This window comes from Gracilinanus agilis, chromosome 2, assembly GCF_016433145.1.
Source record: "Gracilinanus agilis isolate LMUSP501 chromosome 2, AgileGrace, whole genome shotgun sequence".
In the NCBI taxonomy this organism is placed as follows: domain Eukaryota; kingdom Metazoa; phylum Chordata; class Mammalia; order Didelphimorphia; family Didelphidae; genus Gracilinanus; species Gracilinanus agilis.
The window spans coordinates 329,005,002-329,028,274 of NC_058131.1; the positions used below are offsets into that span (position 1 = coordinate 329,005,002).

The window sequence follows — 23,273 nt, forward strand, 5'->3', positions numbered from 1 at the left end:
CAGGCCTTTTGGATATTGGAGGCATTTTGAACTTTAAATTCATCTGCAAATGTCATTGGGCTATATAACACATTCTTCTATTAGCACCTTCATGAAAAGTGGTTTATTGGCTATTTTCCAATCTGTCAGCTAAGTTTAGAGCAGCTCCTCTCTGGAAGAAGACATAATGAGTGAGTTCTGATGGGCAGGAGAAAGAAATAGATTATGAACTGAGCTTCTATTCCAACTGCCTTGTAGGAGGCTCCCTGCTTGTGAGGACTGGTCTGTTTAACAACTGAGCTCAAAACTGTCTTAGAGAATAACTTTGACCTGACCAAACCCTTCACCCTAATACTGTCCTCAATATAAGCTTTTCTGAAACAGCAAGAAAAGTATATCAGAAAAAGCACCAGGAAACATGCAATCTCTTAGAGGAAATTCCATTTTTTATAAAGTAGACTGTGTGACTAGTATCATTGGTGAGACCATGAGACATACTAAGGTGACTTGCTTCTGGATTTCAGTGGCAGATTGTGGAGAGAACCAAGGAAGAGTTTTTGGTAGAAGTAGGTAGGCTACATCTTTAAGGATAGGTAGAATAATAGACAACAAATAGATCAAAACATTGAGAATGATTTTAGGAATAAGGGATAGGTTCCAGGGACTCTAACTAGGCCAGCTTGGTGTGAATTATAAACAGAAATATAGTGCAAAACAAAGCTAAAAATGATAGTTTATTCTTGGATTGGAGGTGAAGGGAAGAATAAGCTTTTAATTTTAGGTTTAGGAGTTTAAATTTTATTTGTTAGTCAATGGAGTAATATTGAAAGATGTTGAACAGAGTTTTGCCCTGACTGAATTAACTTAAAAAACTTTAAATGATTATAATGTCACATCCCTTTTTGTGCTAAGCATAATGGTCCCTACCATTAAGGAGCTTACCCTTCGTAAGTATTCTCTGTTAAATATATACATACTTAAATATATATAATCAATAAAATCAGTGTGGGGAGACACTGGTGGGACTAAAAAAATAATTCATTGCAATAGTGCTTTAAGATTTCTAAATAATCATCAAATATTAAAGCAAATACATATACATAACTTTTTCAAAGTTTATAAAACAGTTTACATATATCATCTCATTTTTACCATATAATAGTCCTGTTTTACAGGGATATTATTCCTATTTTATAGATGGGAAAACTAAGACTCAGAAAGATTATGTGATTTGACCTGGATCACAGACCTAATCAATGTCAGAAATGTAATTTGAACCTATGTTTTGCAAGTGCAAGTTCAGCACACTGTCTTCTATACCATGCTATTGGTAATGTGGTTTTTAAAATTTGTTTGTTTTTATCAAAACAACTCTATCAAGCAAGAAAAGTAAAGGTTAGTCTTCTGACTTTATATCAGTGGAAATCGAACCCCATTTAAATGATTTGCTCAAGTTCATACAGGTAACTCAGTACTTTTTCAATTGTAGAAATGGTTGTCTTAAAGTTGAAATAGCCAGAGTTGAATTTTCACATCTACGTCCCATTCACTCTTCTGGGGTGGGATCCCTGTTCGATCCCACTCCTTACTGACGAAGGTGGGCAGCCCTCTTGCCTCTCCCCCAGAGCACTGGATAGAAAATGAAAAATTGACAAAGCCGGAAGGGGACTGTAACTGCTTCTACTTCTGCCTCTTCTTTTCCTATGCCAAGAATGGTGACGCTTGCACTATAACCTAGATGAACAAAAGGGTTTTTTTTTTAAACAGTAAAATATTTTAATGGCAGTTTAAAAGGCCCTGCTGGTCTCCAGAGTCCTCTCCTTTTCCTGTCATTTGCAAAAGCGCCAGCAGTTTCATGCCAACTCTATTTCAGACAAGAGTCTTATAAACTTTAAAGCAGATCTGCATCTGGCAGTTCGTGCCTGTCTTGGGGACTCTGATGCTGATAGAACCTTGGGGCTTGGTTTTGGGAGGTTTTGGGGGATTTGGGAGGTTTCTAGAAATGATAGTAGAAGCCACACTGGACAGAGAGGCAGAAAAACTGGGGCACAATCCCATCACTCATACTTAACAGCTTTGTGACTGTAGCAAAGGCACTTGGCCTCCATTTATTTATATGAAATACCTACAAAATAGGTTTCTCTACCTGTCTCACTGGGTCACAAGTAGCAAATGGAGAAAAAAATAATAATATAAGAAATGTTGCAAATCTAGAACACTGAAGAAGGAAAGAAAACAACATTTATTAATTTTTTACTATATAAGCATTGTGCCAAGTGTTTTACAAATATTATCTCATTTTATCCTCACAACAACCATGGGAGATAGATGCTATTATGATTCTCATTTTACAGTTGAAGAAACTGAAGCAAACAGACATAAATGACTTACCCAAAATCACACATTATTTGTTGTAGGAGACTATTCGCCACTTTGGTGGCTACTGCTACAACCTATCAGTTAGCCACGGTCCCTATAAAGGGACTGCTCAAGAGGTCTCCTGTGCAATCCCACCTTAATGTAAGAACAAAATTAAGGCAAGACAATAGAGTGGCCACCTGCTCAGAGACACAGAGCATCCAGGTGAGGGAGGGAGGAGTGTGGCCAATTGTTCCCCCACTACCTGATAGCTGAAAGGAGCCTCCATCACTTGAAATTGCTAAGGAAAGAAACTGAGGTCACACTTTTTGTATGTACTCTCCATTCCAGTTCATAACTCTGAATAAGCTTTTTTTTTCAGTTCTTGGCCAATGAGAAGACATTTTATCATCTACATAGTACCAGTCCCTGAGCCACTCGTGCCCAGGAAACAGCTCTCCAAAGCTTACATGCTGTTGGACTAAAAGCAGGCAGAGTATCTGGGCATGTTCTAAGGACTAAAACCAGGCATGTGTTCTAACCTTTCAGGATTTTCTGTGCAGAATTCACTTTGTAAAACTTAAAGATGACAGAAATATGGGTTATTGCAGTTAGAATAGTCATAATGCATATGTACACTTGTACAGTACCATTATATCTTCAAGTCTTATCATCTCTCTGGCACCCTATTGAGCCTGAGTGTGGAAGGGGGAAAAAAGTCTCAAGATTGGAGTTAATTAAGGACATGTTAAAGGAGGATTGAGTGGGGAGAAGGAAATACATTATATCAGGAAAGTTAGAGTCCAGGTGGGACTTGATGAGAGCAACTCATTGAGGTCTGTGTTTACCCAGACATCTCGTGGATCTTTATTTCTGACAAATGAAGAGTAGGAGTCAGCTTATGTTCATTTATACCTTCTATGGTAGCTAGTCTGGAATGTGTGTGAGTAAGTGAGTGAGAGAGAGAGAGAGAGAGAGAGTGTGTGTGTGTGTGTGTGTGTAGGATATTAAATTACTGATATATATGTGTATATATACCAATTTTTATTTAAGCTTAATGTATATTATTTCTGGTTAAATTATTGAGTATAGATTAAACATGAAAACAAACAGGAAAAAAAAGTTTAAAAAGGAGACAAATGGCAATTTTGTTACTACCTTGTTAAATTTAGCATATGCTTTTAAAAAACAAACTATGCATAATAAAAGCTCATAATTTCACATATAATCTTCTTTGTTTATTTTATACAGGATTGTTTTTTGTTGATGGTAACTTCTATAATAAAAAAGGCCTTGGAAAAAATAACTTCTGCTCTTTAAGAATTTTCTTTTACCCATAGTAAAATGATGGACTTGAATAATTTGTAAATGTCTAAACTTCCTTTAGTTCCAAAATGTCTGGGTAGCCACTTGCTTAAAACAAATGATTGATCATAGCCATAACGTTCAAAGAGACCTTAAAGAACATCTGGCCTATCCCTATCCCTAGGGGTTCACTATTACTCATTTTACTGTCCAGGAAATCAAGAGGGGCTTAAGTGACTTTCCAAGAGTCACATATTTAGCCAGAATCATAATTAGGATTTGAACTCAGGTCCTTTGAACCAGGACCAATATTCTTTCCAATAGACATCACAGCAAAATATCTAGGGCTAAGGTAATAAAATCTATTATTAAATACTTCTTAGGTACAATGAAATGCTCTATGTAATATTCTGGTGATACAATGCTAGGAAAACAAGGACTAGATAACTAGATAGCTAGATAGACAGATAGATGGATAGATAGGATAAGATAAAATAGAATGGAACCAAATGATGAGAACTAAGGAAAGCAGGTTTGTCAGTATTGTTACTTATTTCAGTATACACGTTGTACACAGAAAAATAAATATAAAGCAATTTAAAGAGGGAGAGATGCCTTTGTTGTAGTAAGATTAATCATAGATAAGGTAAATTATTTTGAAATAGCTAACATTTTAAGAATTATTTCTCTATTTTTTGTAAAGAAGACATATCCTGGAAACTCACATTTTAATCTAGATTATGCCATTGACTACCTATATGACTTTGGAGAAGCTGATTCCATAGGATGACAAACTTAACGCTGGGTAGAACCTTAGAGGTCATCTGGTTCAATTCCATCAATTTACTGGTCTGGATCTCACTTTCCTTTTCAATGAAACTATGAGAATGAACTAAGACCACTTCTAGTACAGATTATTTGTTATAAATGTCCTTTCAGGTCTTAATAGTCTAGATTCTATATTAAAATATTTTACATTCTAAAGACTTCCGATTTCATCATATGATAGTTTTATGATTCATATTAAGTAAGCTGTGGGAAGGATGGAAATCTAAGTCTTCTGGGATTTAGAGCTAAACTTTCCAAAATTATGGATTTCCTAAAAGTTAGTTTCAATATTTTCCAATTTTTTATAGGGGGAATAGGTTTTGGAAGAACCAAGGGAAACTCTGGATCTGAGGCAGATGATGAGACACAGCTGACTTTCTACACAGAACAATATCGGAGCAGGCGTCGAAGCAAAGGTAAGACTCTACATCCATGAAGGGTATAAAGAAGGTTCTTAGTTCAAGGAAGCCTGAGGTGGTACACCAAACTAGGATCAGTTCAATTAGTTCAAACACAAATACTGAGTAGTGTCCAAAGAGTAAGTAACACCTATAACTCATCCTAAATCTGAATGAAAACTTCGAGGTATAACATGGTGAACCTGTCACTCATTCATCTCTTTTCGAGGAATCCTTTTTGTGTATTTGTTCTATCACTCCCTTCAATCATCAGCTTCTTTCCTAATGTACTCCACAATGACTAGTCCCCCATATTCTCTAGAACTTAGAATAAAAGCAAGAGAAGAATGGACTTATGTAACCTGGACTATTTAATCATAATCAAAGGAAAAAATGATAACTTAGAATTTATGGTTATGAAAAAAAAGCTAAGGAAGGAATAGAAACAAAACCAACTTACTGATTTCTACATAAAAAGTTTGTCCACCTGCCTCAATTCATTTATCTAAGCTATCTCCATTGTTTTGTTTTGTTTTTTCACTTCTGTATAAATAATACTGGAATACTTCTTTTTCCTGTCTCTGATATCATAAAACTGCCCATTATTCTCTTTTCTCATAATATCATAGACTTTCAGAGTTGAAGGGGAAATCAGATGTCATTCAATTCAACTTTTAATAGCAAAGAAACACCATTTACAGCATTCCCAATAAGTAATTTTACAACCTCCATTCAAAGACTTCCAATTTTAGGGAATCCATTGCTTCCCAAGGCAGTCCTTTTCACTATTAGTACACTCTGTTAAGAGAATTTTTTCCTCGTATTAAGTTGAAACTTAATATTGTGAAAATCTTATCTGTGATGACTGCTTTCTTCAGGCTCAAATAAAATAAGTCTATTTAACAATCTTTCTGAATACTTAAAAGGAATTTTCATCCCTCAGTTTCCTCATCATTAAAATAAGGGAAGATAGAAATATATGGTCTCTGAGGTCCTAGCCAGCTCTAGATCTTTGATCATATATCCCTACCTAAACCATCTCTTCTCCAGACTAAAAATCTATATTTCCTTTAATTCATATAGCATTGTCCACCTGTATCCTCCTTATAATGGGCAACCTATTCTGGATATGCTACAATTTGCCAATGTCATTCTTAAAATGCATTACCCAGAGCTAACCACGCTATTTCATGTGTGTTCTGGCCAAGGCAAAGCACAGTGGCACTCCAAATGAGTTATTTTCTGGCCAAGTCTCCCTTACCTTGTCTTGTAGCAATTCATTTTTTTTTAGTACTTTGTTCAGGACTTTGTATTTATCTCTTAAATTTTGCCTTATCATAATGTGCTAATTTCCTCATCTTGAGGTCATTCTATATCTTGATTCAACAATCTAATTCATTTACTATTCTTAGCTTCATAAAATGAATCTGTTATAAGCATGCTATCTCTTCCTTAATCTAGATCATTGATAAAAAATGAACTCCCCTCCTTGTTCTTTCTTTCATCCTGGTCATCCTCATCCTTGTTTCTTCTTCATCATTTCTTTTATCACCAATTTTTTGCTTGCCATTTTGCTCTGATAATCCAATTTGAGCTTTTATCCCACTGACTGCCATGTCTTTATCACAATAATTGTCATCTTCTTGACATGAAGGTAGTCTAAAAAATCTTCCTCTCTCCCTTCATCCCTTTTTTTCTCCCTTCTTTTATTGTATTATCCTTTTTCTCTTTTTCCATATTTTTTGTCCACTTTCATTCTTTATTATTGGTCTCATTCCCTCTCTCCCCTTTTATATTTCTCCTCCTCCTGTCTTTTTCCACCTCCTCACATTTGTCTGATAGCTGTTACATGAGGAGAAATCTCCCTGCCAAATTAGCCCATCATTTGTCATCCCATCTAAATGGGATTAAAGCTTTTTTGCCTCTGGTTTATTTATTGTTTGTTAAGAATACTGTACTTAGCAACATACAAAGATATAGCACTGTCTCTGGGACTATATGTCTCTTTGATTAAGATATTAAATAGGGTGACCAAGGAGCCAAGTGAATTTCTTTACTATTGTCTTTGGGCTTATATGTGGTGCCTTATTTATTGCACGGAGCATCACCAGAAGGTGATGCATCCTTGCAAGGACAAACTAAATTGAATATAGTAATGGAAGGTCATTTGACACTTCCATGGTAGAGATCAGCATTGAGACTGTTCTTGGAACTAAACATGTAAGATACTCAAGATTATTTTTGAAAATCGGATATGAAGAGTAAGAGAAAGGAGCTAGGTGAGAAGGGATGAAGAACAGAGAGACAATGTGGCCAAGCGGAACATGGAAGTAGGATTCAGAAGAATATAAATCTCTCTGCCATTGACTTAATGTTTGACTACATGCAAATTGCTTGTCTGTTTTAGTCATCAGTTTATTCATTTGTAGAATTGGAATAATAATGCAAAATCATAGTTATAAAGTATCATGTTTGGACAGAACTTTAGAGATCATCTATTCCAAACTAAACTTCAACGGAAATTTTCTCTATATTGCCTTGACAACTGGCTATCTACTGTCTGCTTGGAAACTTGCAGCAAAGGAGAAATCTAGACTATCCTGAGATAATCTATTCTATAGTATTTTGATCAAGTTCTTATAGCTAAGAAATTTTTCTTTATAATGTTCCCTACATACATCAGAGATTCATTATGACATTCCAATAAGGCGATGGATGTGAAAATGCTTTGAAAATTTCAAAGTGCTTTAAAATAGTATGGCACTGTTAAGTAAATTGTCCATCTAGAAGTGGGCATGAATGCCAGGATGGATAAGACAAGAAAGCTAAGAATGAGATAAAGAGTTAAGGAGTAGTGGAAAAGGGAAGCAGGAGAGATGAGAAAAGGAACAATCATTGATCTTTCTTACTATGTTCTAGATAGATGGATGAGATTGATATAGATTATATCTATATCCAAATCTTCTTTTAACTATGATATGGCAGGTGGCTTCTTGTTATTGTCTTATAGGAAAGGTGATACTGTATTTTTTGTGTATATCTCCTCATGTACCATTTCATTTCCCTGATAAAGGCAAGTAAAATTGTAAAAATGCATCATTCACTGTATCAAAGTAGAATCAATGGACACACACAGCATTTTCTTGATTGAGCTTGAACTTGGTGAATGTTTTCCAGAAACCAAATCACAGTATGTCTATACTAGAAGGAGACTTGGCAGACCAAATATGGGAACTTAATGGAGTCTCCTAGCCTATGAGGCCCCCATGCCCCACCCTCCATTCTTCACCTCTACTTTCCCTTGCTGCTCTCCCATGGAGAATGTGGAAGTATAAACTTGGAATGGAGTGAGCTTTCTTTTAAATACATCATCCCTATGCTCATTAGTCTCAGCTTTCCCCTTTATCATCACTATCTCTCCCTTCCTCTTTCTTCCACAGCCATATCTCCATATAACATTTCTTTCCTTGCAAATGCAATGAGTCAGCAAAGTCCTTTGTGTCAGGGCAAGACAGCCTGGCTGTCTGTGGCAGAGAAGGAAATGACTAAATGCAAAAGGATAGAAAAAGAGAGTGGAGGAAAGATAGAGTATGAGCTAAGTCAATCACACTGGGGATTCCCTACTTAATTCACAACCTACTTCTCAATTATTTCTGAGGATATAAACTGAGCTATGCACCCCAAATCAAGTTATTTTACTGTCGAGGTTATTGTTTATAGGACCAGTGTATAGGGAGCTATAAAGAATCTTACATTAGATACCACTTAGTCCAGTCCTCTCATTTTGCAGATGAGGGATCTGGAGCTTATAGTAGTTAAGTGACTGGCTTAATGTGACAGTTGGTTAGAAGCAGAGCAGGGACTCAACTCCATATACTATCTCTCCAAATATAGTGCTCATTCCCCATGGCATACAATGTAAAGGAAGCAGCCTTTGCTAAATGGGAATCCTTCACAAGAATGCAAATACTAAAGAAATCTGGAGAGCTGGATTCTAGCTCTCTGACAGTAGTGATTACTTCCTGTGTTGTTTTGATAGTATCGTTTAGCCTGTCTTTGTCATCTAACCACTGAGGGAGCTGGACTAGTATTGTGGAGAAAATCCTGCTGAGAAGACTAAGCTTGAATTCCAATTCTGTTATTTCCTGGCTGTGTAATATTGCAGGGCTCACTTTCTGTCTCTGCCTCAATTTCCTCAAATTTAAAATGAGTGTCTTAGATTAACTTATCTTTAAGATCCCTTTCAACTCTAATCTCTTGAAAGGTAGGCAGGGTGGTCTAGTAGAAAGGATACTGGACTTAAAGTAAAAAAAAATCTGGTTTCAGATCCTGATTTTTCAGATAGTATTTGTGTGACCATGGAAAAGATATTTAACCTCTCTAAACCTTAGTTTCTTCATCTGAAAATGAGTGAAGGTTGGACAGTATGGTCTCTAAGATCCCTTACACCTCTAAATCTATAGTCCTTTGTTCTCCTGAACCACCATTCCTCATCTGTAAAAATATTATATTATTTATGTTTCCCAATCTCACAGGACAGTTTTAGAGAAAGTACTTTGTGTGAAGAGTGAATCAAACATTCTTTGTCTATCAATCAGCAATTTTAAATTAACCAATCAAAAAGTTAAACACCCCTTCTTAACACTGTGTAAGAGACTTCAGAAGTGCAAACTTAAAAACACTATAAAATTATAGCCTATTATCATCCTATAACTAAATGGTCTATAATAAGGATAGGCAAAAATCTCTCCTGGTGGGCACAAATACCACTCTTTACCTTTTTTGTAGTCCCTTCTTAGCTTACAGACTTTTAAAAAACTGGCAAAGGACTAGATTTGACTTTTTGCCAACTCCTGGTCTCTGAGGTGGCTTGAAGCTTCACCCAGGTCTATTCTGGGTTCTGTCAAGTGTAGTTATAAGAACACTAACAACATTAATAATTGTTGTTATAGTCCAAGGAATATTTTCTAAATTCTAAAATTCTCCTTCTAGGTAATATTTATCAGATTTAAGACCATTCTTTCACTTTCAACATCACTGGTGATTTCTTACTTGTTTTTGTAAGAAAAGGGTCTTCTCTTCTTTTCTTCTTTCTTTTCTTTCATCTCTCCCTGTGGAGAAAAAATGAGTTTGTCAGGGAAACCCGCAGTGGTTTTCACTCCTCTCTATATGTCTCACCTTTTAAAAATGCCTGTGAAAAAAACAACAACTACTACCACCAGCCTCAACTACCAAGCAGCAGGAGCATGACAAGTGCAGTGATTCCCTGGTAGCTGTCAACCTGTTTGCAAATACTGAATAACCTTGTTTCCTCAAGTTCAGCTGCAGTTTGTGTCATTCGTAAGGGAGATAATGTGTTTAATGAGCCTTTGAGGCTCCATGGCAGAGACGAGAAAGAGAGGAGAAGGAAAGCTTCTAGCCAGCTTCTGCCACCCTGACAAGCAGTGTCTCCATGCAGCTTTTCTTCAAGCCTTAAAATAAACCAAACATCTCTTGCTATCATCTCTTCTGTCTGCATATCCCACCACTTCAAACCAGCCCATTGCTTCAGAAGAGTGAAGAAAGTACATTTCTCTCCATGACAGATTGACCAGAATCTTTTGGAAACTTAAACTGACAAGGAGTTAAGAAGCCTACAGTCAAGTCTAGGACATGCACCATAATGCTCCATGGCATCTTTTCTCCTCTCTAAAAATGAGGTTGGGAGGCAAAAGCAAAGGAAGGACCCGACTCAGGTTTCACCATTTCTTTGATTGGGAAAAGAGAGAGTGTAAAAAAGTTAGAGGAAGGGAAGAAAAGTGGGAAATATTTTTTTCTTTGTCTTTAATCAAACTTGGAAGTTATAGCATATTTTATGTAATAAATAGTCTAGAAAGTTCATAAACCAATTTTCTGCAAACTAAATCCTGTTTAATGTCCAATAAGAGATATTATTATTTAATGGAATCCAAAAAAAGGCCAAAAGAAAGGATTTGGGGTCAGAAGACCTAGATAAAATCTTTACACATCTCTTTAATAGTGATCTTACAGAAGTCAAAAACATTTTTAGGGATCCAGTTTTTTTCCTTAGTAAGATGAGGATGTTTTGCTAGACTAATTTTAACGTCCCTTGAAATTCTAACATTCTGGGATTCTGTCTTCATTAACTTATTTTAAAAGCAAAATTTACTTTTTATTCATAAATAATCTCCTTTTAAGTGGTATTATGTAAATATAGATTTTTCATGCATTGTTTGTAGAAATAAGATCCCACCTCTGTTCATTTTTAGCTGTGTGATGGGACCTTAGATAAATGATCTAAATCTTAATGGGTCTAAATGACTCATTTATAAAATGAGAGGTTTGAACTAGATGCTTCCCAATGTCCTTTCCCCCCTAAATCTGTGGTTCTAAGTATTAGTTTAGAATGATCATCATGTATTTAACTCTTAATGGTTGTTCAGTCTTAGGAATGTTGTCAAATGCAAGTTAATCTTCATTTCAAGTCATATTAAGTTTATTGAGCATTTTCTGTGAGACAATAATTATGCCAGGATGCTATGGAAGATTTAAAAGGTAAAATAGGGTCCCCTTCCCTTGAAGAGATAATAGTTTATTTGGAAGAGATGGAGATAGCACCAAGGAAATAATGAATATGAGAATCCATAACTAAGTGCCAAATCAAGTGGGGCCTAGGGTCCAGATGGGAGCCATGGGGCATATTATCAGCTACTAGATAATATTTATAATGTTCCCAGAATTTCCTACCCTCAGAGTCTAATACAAAGCTAAAAACAAAAAGGATACTTAGGAAGTAATTGACAGTGTCATAGAATGGAAGAGGCCTGAGCACGTAGAATGTTAAAGAAGCAGGTAGAATGCCAAAATATAAATGATCTAAACTACAAGGGGCTTTGGAACATGAAATGGTAGGAAATAAAATGCTAGATCTGAAAGGGACCTAGAGAGCACATAATCCAACATTTAAGAAATGAAGAAAAAAACTGAGGCCCAGAGAAAGTGAGTTTCTTGCCCAAGTAGATAGCTTGTTAGTGCCAAATCTAACAGTAGAACCCAAGTTTCCTGATTTCTGCTAGAGCACTCTGTGAATCACATCTGATTCTTGCTTTTTTCTTTTAAAAGCACATAAGACAAAGGATTTTTTTTACTTAACTAGAAAAACTATGGCCCTAGTATTTCGTTGACTCTCTAGCATAGATAGCTGCATGAAATAACAGACCTAGTCAACCCATCTCACTTATATTGCCTTCCCAATGTCTTAAGGTTAATAATGTGGAAAAGTTCTTTGAAAAAAATATGTTCTTCATACAGATTAATTTGTATTAAACCACATTGTACTGGATTTTAAACTACAGAGTAAGTGAGAGGAGAGAAGCCACCTATATTCTCGATATTTAGATAGACACAATGTCTATACCTATAAATGTATATACATACACACACGTTATGTGTATACATATATACATAGGAACAGTGATTGAAATATATAATACTTTAATGTTTACAATGTTTTACAAACATGATCTCATTTAAGTTTGATAATAATCCTACAGATAATGCAGATGTTATTGTCACAATTTTACAGACAAAGAAACTGAGACTAAGAGAGTTTTAGTTACTCATCTATAGCCATACAGCTAATATATGTGCTAACAATTTGAGTGAAATGAAAAAAAAATCTATTGGATATTTCATCTATTAGAATGATGGTATATCAAATTCTCAGTATTATTAGCTATTTCTCAGGATTGAAATATGTTATCCTCTTGAATGTGTACTAGTTTTTTAATCACCACATTGCCAAAAATCACAGATTTGGAATTTCAGAGTCAGAAGAATTCTCATAAATCTTCTAGTTTAATCCATATATGAAAATGAATCTTCTTTATAATATTCACACACACACATACACAGAGTGAACATCTAGCACCTTTTGAAGTCATTCAGTAATGGGAAATCTTATGAGTATGTTACAACCATGAATGATTATAGCTAGAATAGATACTAGAGACTAGTTCAGTGAGGTCTCTTCAAACTCATTCCTCTACTATTGTCAGTAGATTAAGCTGCTAGGTAAGCAAAGTGGAATGTTCTATTACGCTGATTTGCAGAGCATTCACTAGAAAAGATTTGGGTTGTATATTGCAATGGTTGATGAAATATTATGGATTTTCTATGGCAGACATATTTGTTCAAAGTGTTCTATTCATTAGAATATATTGAAAAGGCATGAAGGTAAACATAAATCCACTTGTAGTTGGTCCTCAGCTATTATATCTAGGATTCTCATAACATCCCCTTGGGGGGATAAAGAGAAATATCAAGCAAGTGCTGTATCAGAAATGTAGTCCCAGCATGTCCCAAGAAGGCCTTTGCTAGGTCTAATGCCAGAAAACTGGTCAATCTGGATGTTACCAGGTATAGCCATAGCATATGATTTTCTCAGGTATCAATAAATATAAACACATTCAAGCAACCCTAGTCTGTTTCCTAGAGGTCAGCATACTAGTAAAGACAGATATTTTACCAAGTCATATTCACCTGTGTCTGAGTCATCGTTTGAAGACAAAATAATCACTAAGCTCTAAATAACTGGTCTTTTGTTGGATGTCTATGAGGAACTTCTTTCTTCCTCCCTAAAGTCCTGGAAAAAATTGTTGCTTTACTCCAGAGAGAGCAAGATGGCCATATTACCAAAACAAACAAACAAACAAACAAAAAACTTAGTACTGTCCCTTGTCCTAGTTATGACTCAGCTCACAGTACTCATTCTCCCTAATATCCTTGGCCATGGTGCTAGTGGTAATAGTAGAAGAACATAAAGAAAAATCACTCCATAAGACACAAGTATGTTTCAGTGCAGTCCAGTGATTGTGGAAGCATTGCTGTGAACTTTTAGAAATTTAGCTGAATAGCCCCAAAATAGATACTATCTGAAAATGGGTGAAAATTAGCTCTGTGGGTCTAGACTGACGGGGTTGTTCTTAAATGAAACTGGCAAGTCTCAACTACACATACCACACTCATGTTGACTCTCAGGTGAGCATATGATAGGGAGAGGGGAAGGTTTTTTTTTTTTCCTCAGTAATGAACAATATAGCTAGTTTTTTCTCCTAGTTTTACTGAGAGTGAGAAAAATCTAGATTCTGACTGTCACTAAAAGCTGTATGACCTTTCCTGGTACATAGTTAAGTGCTTACTAAATGCTTTCTCTATTTTAGCATGCCAATTTCCTCCTATAGTCTTTTTTTCTTCATCCACAAAATGAGGGGATATTGTCTCTAACGTCTAAAAATGATTGTTCTAAAGTTCTATTCAGCTCCAAATTCTATCTTCTGAGGTCAAGTCTTTTCTACTTCTAATATTTGTTTTTTAAGGTTTCATAAAACTTAGACATTCTATGATCCAAACTTCCTTCCAGCTCTAACATTGTATTTTTAACATAAGCATATCTATTGTTCACTTTAGCTTTAATAGTCCATGAACTATGCTTTCTTATATCTCTAATGTTCTATTTTAAGGCTTTTTTCTAGCTTAGGCATTCCATAATGCTTCCTGCTCTAACACTGTTTTACATTTCTTAATCCAAAGGTCCCTTCTAGCTTTATAATTTTTATAAATCTCTAAACAGAATGAAATCAAGAAGGGGACCTGATATCTGTCTCTCCTCTCTCCCACACTCTCTCCCACTCTATATCATTCAATTGTTTTTCCTATGTTCAAAATCAGTAGTCCTTAATTTGAATCATAATTTGGATGATGTCCTTATCTTCTTTACTACTCAGTTTCCTGATCTGTAAAAGGAAGATACTAGATCAGATGTCTCATTTATCTTCCCTTTCTTAAGCTATGATCCTATGTATTTTCCCTGCTTCATGCCAAACTTTCCCAGAGATTGGAAAGAAAAAATGACAGCAAAATTGGGAGGGGAAGGGAATGCTGCATATCTTTCACCATGTTTAAAAGGGGGGTGGGAGAATCCCACTGAGCATTGTTGTAAAGGTAGAAAGTGAAAGAGACTGATTATTCCCTCTTACAGTGTAAGCAACGAAAAATGACATGTTTGGTTTATCGCCTTTTGTCTCCAGTTTCATTCCTGACAGCCGTCTCCTTTAGTTTGAAGTCTGTGCTGACAGGGTGCTGGGCCAAATGGCATTGCAAAGGAGGAGGAATTCTTAGTGCAGTTTCAAGATTATTTCAGGGACTGATTCATGCATTTGTGGTAATATGGGGGAGTGTTTGGTGTCACCTGACACTTTTCCCCTGCTTTCTCTCCTCCAAAGAGTCCTCTTCATTATATACACATGATATTTTCATAAATTCCACCATAGATAGTCAGAAGGTAAGATCCTAAGTTATAAGTTTGTTCTCCATTTATGGAGATATTTTATTGTCTGTCCATATATTATGGGTTGTTAGGTTGAAGATAACAAATATGTTCTCTTGAGGTTCATTTGGAGCTGGATAGGACATGAAATCACCTAGGTAAAGCCATCATGGATAAAAAATAAGTCTCAATTTGATCCAGAGAAGTACAATGACTTAATCATGGTAACAGCTAATAAGTATCAGAGGCAGGATTTGAATCTCTTTTAAAATGTTTTTGTTTCAAAATTACTAAATACAGAGGCAGATGAATAAATGAATTGATAAAAGCAGATTTATTAAAGCAATTGATATTTGCAAAAGCATAATGCTTAGCTCTGGGGATACAATAGAAAAGCAAGGCAGTCCCTGGTCTCAGAAAATTCAGATTTTAATAGGATGGGCAACCCATAGAGAAGGTTTTGGATGTCAGATGGAAAAGTCCAGTGTTCCTTAGAGTTCAGCAGAAAAACAGATTGCAATGCACCTTCTTCAATGACCTATTCAATGATAAAAACCACATCTGATGTTAAACCATTTGAGTTTATTGAGTGGGCTCCTTCTTTACAATGGTTATTTTCCTTGATGATGACTATAGGGGCTCTGCTGGAAAAAAGATCAAAATCATACAACTAACTCCTATAACAAGAACAATCAAAGGACAGTTGTCATATCCTAATGTAATAACCTAATGTCCTTTTATCAAAGCAGATATATCTTCAGCACTAATCACCAAGGCTTTGCATTCTGTGGATACGTTAGCCAGATGGTCCAAGAAATCTCTTCTAGATTTCAATGACATGTATGGTAAAGGAAATTAGAATTGTAGTTACAGGACCAGGGGCTGGATCCCAGAACTTATATTTATAATCTGTGGGTCTTTTGGAGAATTCATTTAATTAACCACATTGATTCTCAGTTGCTGAATTTATAAAATAATGGGTTTCAACTAGGCAATTTCTAAAGTCTTTCCTGTTCCACATCTGATGGCCTCTCTTCTATAAATTCCCTTCCCACCCTACAAATAAATGCATTCTAACATTCCATAAAACTTTGCACATCAACTAAGAATTTTAGAAATATCATCAAGGGACTGATTAGAATTGAGCTCGAGTGAGGCAGCTGGGTAGCTCAGTGGAGTGAGAATCAGGCCTAGAGACAGGAGGTCCTAGTTTCAAACCCAGCCTCAGCCACTTCCCAGCTGTGTGATCCTGGGCAAGTCACTTGACCCCCATTGCCCACCCTTACCACTCTTCCACCTATGAGACAATACACCGAAGTACAAGGGTTAAAAAAAAAAAAAAAAAGAATTGAGCTTGAGGGAAGCCAGAGAAGATTTCAAGGAAGGAAGTGAATTTGAAAGATATTTTTTGGGAAAAGTAATGGACAAAGAGAAGGAAGAAGAGAATAAAATAATCAGAAGTTTTGCACCTTCAAGTTAGCACCACAGCCACCTAATTGTATGGCCTTGGATCAATCACTTTCCTTCTATGGGTCTTTTTTTTTTTTTTTTTTTTTTTTTTTACCCAGAAGTAAAATTAAATGAGTGGAATAGATAAACTTTAGATCATCCCTTCTAGTTCTTAGCTTCTATGATGCTTCAGTGTACCATTCTCACTTGTCTGATCTAACAACCATCATTTTCGTTCCAGGTCAGAAACACCACAGGGCAAAGGTTGCTTCACTAGGGAGCATCTGATCTAAACAAGATTCCATCTCCCATCTACCTCAAGTGGTCCAGCCCATCACCATGGCAACAGCCTCTTTAACTTTCCCTGGCCACTGATAGAGATAACAACCCTTACATCTGTTCCTCTAGGCTCTGCTTCTGTATTTTTTTCTTTCTATTTTCTTTTTTTTTTCTTTTTTTGATTGTATCTGATCCAGCCTCACTGGGTAATTGAGTGTTTGAGAGTGAAAAATTATCTCACCAGCTTGGCCCTTATCTTGACAGCAAAGTAGCACTTTTAATTTAATTTTGTTCAGAGACGCACGGGTAACAAATTTCACTAATCGCTTAGCTGTCGCCCTCCACATGGTAACCAGCCGTTTGTTACCAGGCAGCCCAGCATAAATATACTGGCCAGGGATTGGTGTCTTAAGGGAACTAGAGAAAAGAAAATGGGGTTTTTATTATTCCTCACCCAGCCAAGTGGTTGGCACATAGTAGGTACTTGATAAGTCTTGTTAATTGAATGGAATAGAATTACCCCTACTGTCAATCTGATAAATATGAGTACCCCAGGGCTTCATCCAACTCTGAACTGTGTGAATGGGTATATTCAGGAAGAGTGAAGAGAGAAGATAAAGAATGATGTTAGAACTTTCTACTGTAACATCCCACTCAGTGCAAGATGGAGAAAAAGAGGGATAATGAGAGATACTCCCTTCCTCCCCCACCCACTCTTGAGTCCTTGGTTTTGGATTTATGAGCCTGTTAGGCATTTCTCTTTCTCTCCATCTGAGTGGGCTTGACTCCTTCTCTCAGTTAATTAAAAATCTCAGCCTGTGCCACCAGCCTCTGTACATCAGTGACCATACTGCAGAGATGCTGATGGCTTGTTCTGATAGATAGTTTCCTGCAGTCTGCCCAAGAAGGAGTTTTTGTCAGAGGGGTTGGAAGCATCAAGTTATATCTATGTAGAGAAGGACTAAGGGACTTGGGGCTACCCAGTGGCAGCAGCTGCTGCTGCTAAGGTCACTAAACTCAATGAAAAGGAAATAGGTTAGTTGTGGAGGCATCTTGAGGACCTTTGAACTCCCTCAAGTCATGGCAGAAAAAAGAAGTGGACAAGCCTTACAATGTCTTCAGGCCTATTGTGAATAATCATGTGCTGAGGTTCAGGGAAGCATCTTGAATGACAATAGCATTGGATTGGGAATCAAAATATCTGGGTTTGGATCCTATTTGACCCTTACTAGTTGTGCTACTTTAGCTCTCAGATCCTTAGTTCTCTCATTTGTCAGATGAAGAGATTTGGACTAGGTGATTTCCAAGATCTCTTCTAGCTCTGATTATATATATAAAAAGATATTACTCAGTTAGATATAGCCCCTTGTATTATTAACTTCCTTTTTATGTAGTATGGAATGGTCAGATGACAATTAGGTTGGCTATCAGTCTTAGATTCTAGTGCTGGACTTGCCTTTATTTTAGCTGTATGACCTGGAACAAGTCATTTCTTCTACCAGTGCTTTTGACTGTCCTTTGCTTTTGAACAAAAGGATCAAGATAAGTGGCCTCTAAGATGCCCCTGAACTCTAAAATTCCAATTTTGTTTAAAGTTCTTTTAATTCATTCTACAACCTGAGAAGATGGGAAAATTTAACAAGGTCATTACATCTCCATTTCATTGGTTTAGGGGATTGTGAATTGTTTCACAAAGAAATTGAGTAGTTAGTGTGTTACAGTAGAATAAGTTTGAGTTCTACCACCTCTCAGTGGACTCAAATTCTTACAGACTATGGAAGAAGAGCATAAACTTAATCATTTCCGCTAAGTTCTCACTACTTCAGAGCTAGTCCTTGCTACTGTCTGCTATCTAAGCACTAGTCTTGCTAAGTACAGAGAGACTCATCACCAGAAAATTGATCACCAGGAGATGGATTTGTTGTTAGCCATAGTTTGGGCCACCAAAAAAAGGCTTCCTTCCAGCCATATTTAATTTCTTCAAGCTAAGCCTACACAGTCATTTCCTGTTTATTATTACTACAGCCATCTTGCTGACGAATGTGTTTCATACAGGGAAGGGAAAATTGTACATTCCTGGGTTCCTAGAATTCCAGATCTAGATTGTAGATTATAACTTCTCCCCCTTCCCAGTTACCTAAGAACAATCTCTCCTTTATGAAAGAACAGGCAAGTTTGACTGACCCAGCTTGTAACAGGTCCACAGAACATACCTTTTCTCCCTCAGGTCATTTTGCTATTTCAATGTACACTGTTTATTTCACTCACTCTCTTTAGACCTTCCTTCTCCTTTGCTTTCTGTTCTTCATTTTTGCCTCCCTCTTTCATAGCTATTTATCTTTCTTTTCTCTCTTCCTCCTATTATCTTTCCCTTTCCTTTTTCTCTCCATTCTTCTATTTCATTCATTCCTCACTCCACTCACTCTCAAATATTTAGTAGACTAGAGTAAAAAAAAAGACTAAAAGGAACATAGAATATGTCTGAAGATGTGAGTTTTAGTACTAGCTCTTCAACTAAACTGCTACAGTATATGGATAAGTAACAGTCCTTCTCCTAAGTCCATTTTTCTTCTGCAAAATGATGGAGTTAGATTACAGTCTCTGAAGTGCCTTCCAGCTGTATGATTTCCTTTTATTTCTCTTCTAAAGACATTCCCGCCTATTGTAGGACTATAGGCAAAATTAGGGGAGACCTTAAGAATCATCTAGTCCAACAGTCAGCAACCTTTTTGGCCTTGAAAGCCATAAACACCTGTGGAAGGAGGAGGATGGAGGCGGAAGGCTCTGGAATATGGGGCAGTGGCTGAAGGGCCCCTTGGGGCACATCCTGGGGCTCTGCCCCGACTGGCAGTGGAGCCAGATATGGCTCAAGGGCCATATGTGGCGGACCTCTGATCTAGTCTAAGGATTGTTAACATTTTTATGTCCTGGATCCCTTTGGCAATCTGGTGAACCATATACATCTTTTCAGATATTAATTTCTTTCAGTTGTATAAAGTTTAATACATAGGATTATAAGGAAACGAATCATAATGAAATGCAATTGTCAATTTTTTTTTATTCACACACTCTTGAATTAAGAACACCAGATCTAGTCTAAACTGCTCATTTTGAAGATATAGGCAAGGAAAAACCACTTAAAAAGGAAATTCGTTGCTTATATTCCTCCAGTTAGTAAGAGTGCCAGAATCCAACCTATTCTCAGAATCCCTTTTTTAATATTCTGCTTCCCTTATCCTTCTCTTCCTCTTGTTCTTTCTATGTATAATTTCTCCTCCCTCTATTGTTCCTCATTTTCTCTCTTTCCCTCCTATTTCATGTCCTCTCACCTTCAACTGGAACAAGGCTGTAGGATATCTCCGTCTAAATGAAGCTAAAAATACAAAAACAAAGAAAGTGATCTGTAATTGAGAGCTAGTGCTCCAGAAGAAGGCATTTGTTTTCATACACCCAACATTACAATTCACAGTTTCTCAAACCAACTGAGACTTGGGGAGAGTATATTAGAAACAGATTTTAAAACCTTCCAAGAAGCACTAAGACTGAACAGAATACAGAATTTGGAGACATTAAACTCTTTCTCCTTTGGTGACCTTTTTTGTTTGGAAATTCAGTAGTTGAATATATCAGTGTGCTCATTTTTGTCAGCTAGAAAACAGATTCTGTGGAGTTCCTATCACAGAGAAGAATTAAAAAGACAAAACCTCTGGTACCAACAGTTCAAAGTGCAGAATATAATTTAATCAGTATAGCCACTCCCCTGAAGGATGCTAATCCCATCTTCTATACTATAGATATGTACCTTCCAAAATGGTGAGAGATGAAAACTTCATCATCTCTATATAGCCAACCTACCACAATCCTCTCATCATTTAGCTACACAGTTAACCAAGTGGCAGGCTTATCTACCTTGAACTTACCCTCAAGACCTTTTCATCTTGATAGGACCTTTCAAAGATTGTATGGGTTTTGAGAGTCCAGGATCACCTCCACATGTATAAGTAGCACTTTACTGGAAACATACTGTCTTCTAGAACAGGAGTTTAATTTTATTCTCTTTGCCATAAGCCTCTTTGGAGGTCTGGTGAAGTTTTTGAAACTCTTTTCAAAATATTTTAAAAGTATAAAATTAACATATACTATTAGAAATGAAATCAATTATATTAAAATAAAGTTATCATCAATATTTTATGCACATAGGTTCTAGATTTAGAAAACACTTTTCTAGAAGATAACAATAACAAAACACAATTTGTATGAAAATACAATTTTTCAAAGTAAGTAAACCAATAAGCATTTGTTAAATGTCTTCTATGTGCCAGAATCTATATAGATTGCTGAAGAGGCAAAGAAAAGGAAAAGAATATTCCTTGTCTTTAAGCTTATAATCTAAGAGGGGAGATAACATCAAAGAACTATACACAGTCAAGACATATAGAGAATAACTTGAAAATAATCAAAAAGGAAAGGAAGTAGAATTAAGAAGGATTGAGAATTTCATCTTATAGAAGGTGGAATTTTTGCTGGTCAAAGAAAACCAGGAAAGCTAGAGATGCGAAAAGAGAATATTCATGTCCCTATAAAATCCCAGAGCAATTAGATGGCACAGCGAATAGAGCACTGGGCCCGGAATCCGAAAGACTTATCTTCCTGAGTTCAAATCCAGCCTCATATTTTTAATAATGTTGTGATCATAGGCAAGTCACGTAACCCTGTTTGCTTCAATTTCCTCATCTGTAAAATGAGCTGGAGAAGAAAATGGCAAACCACTCTGGTATCTTTGCCAAGAAAACCCCAAATGGAGTCATAGTCAGACAGGACTGAACAGTGACTGAAAAACAATAACAATTTCCATGAAGAATAAAAGATACAGAGCAAGAAGGTACTTTACCTTGTCCAATGTCTTTCAGTTCAAGTGAGGAAACGGAAACTAAAATTGCTCCTTTTTCAAGTTCACACAGGTAGTAAATAATAAAATTGATTTGGGACCTGGGAGAGAAATGTAACATATTCTACTTGGTCCCAGGAACAATGAATTAAAGTTATGGAGGCAAATTCCAACTCCATACAAAGAAAAACTTTCTAAGAAGTCAGATTATCTAGAAAGATTGCTTTGAAAATAGAGAACTAGTTCCTTACAGTAGTCTTCAAAGAAAGATGGCACCATCACTTGTTAGAGAGATGTTATACTGTTGATTGCTGTTCAGCAGTGATTTGGATTAGATGGTGTTTAAGGTTGCTTCCAATTTTGATGTTCTTTGATTTTTTTCTGATTCCAATTCCAGAATTCTTTTGACCACAGTATGAAGGAACAGTCGGGGCAGATATTTTCTCCATTTTACTGGTATGAAAATCGAAGCCCAGAAAACCGAAATGAAAATGAAAGCATGATTATTCAACCTTGGCTCTTATTTTTAAAAAATCCATTTTAGTATGAAAACCCTAGTTTAAATATCTTGTTATTTTTGTTCCTCTTTTTTTCTGATAACTTGAAACTTTCTTCTAGGCAGAGCATTTATTCCCTTTTGCCATTTTATCCACATGGACATTCAGACTGCTGTGACCAATAATTTCCTTGCGATGATTGCTAGAAGGAAACCCTAGTAAGAACATGAAGAGCAAATGAGATAATGTTTGTAAAATGCTTTGTAAACCTAAAGGCGCTATATAAATGTCAGCTTTTACTATTATTGAATGGTTTGCAGATGGAAGTGAATTGTATTGTGGTTTTGGCAAACTGGAATTTGGGAAGGGAGGTATATGCCCAGTGATGGGAGAAATATTCAGAGAAGGCCAAGTACTGGGGAAATGGGGCACTTGGGAACACTTCCAAGGAGATGAGAGCATTGATTTGTTTAGGCACAGGCTGTTGGGGCCAACAGATCCTGAAAGAGCAAATTGGGCTGGAATAGGAATAACTCTTGCTTGGTAGAAACTCACTGCTGCCCCAGAGGCCACTACTGGATGGCAGATAACAGCTTCCTAGCATTACTGTTAATCTTTAATTGGTATTTGATTTGATTTAACATGATCTTCTGCTTGTAAAACACCTTGAGATGTTTCTGTGTGTGAGTGTGTCCCGGAAATGCTGGTTTATTGTATTAACAAGTCTCAGCCTGAACATAAAGGGAGATAATTAGAAACTGCAAAGTCCCTTGACGTGCACAAGGCAGCCAAAAGCTCCCGGGAAAACAATCCTTTCAAAAGCTTTTATGTACCAGGAAAGCTAAACCTGGCATAGCCTCCCCCATGGGGAGGTGAGGCTGTTAGGGTCACTCCACTGGCTATTTATAGCTTTCCAAGAGCTTTTACCTAGCACTTATGTTCCAGTCAGCTTTAAAGACTCAGAG

The 23,273-nt window shown here is 36.5% G+C and overlaps 1 protein-coding gene across 1 annotated transcript in view; it reads left to right on the plus strand.

Moving 5' to 3' along the window:
* ASTN2 (astrotactin 2) overlaps positions 1–23,273 on the plus strand; it is a 970,320-nt gene that overhangs the window by 201,899 nt on the left and 745,148 nt on the right. Inside the window, exon 5 of the mRNA XM_044659771.1 lies at positions 4,779–4,886. Within this exon, the coding sequence (XP_044515706.1) occupies positions 4,779–4,886 (108 nt within the window). The remainder of the gene's footprint in view (positions 1–4,778; positions 4,887–23,273) is intronic.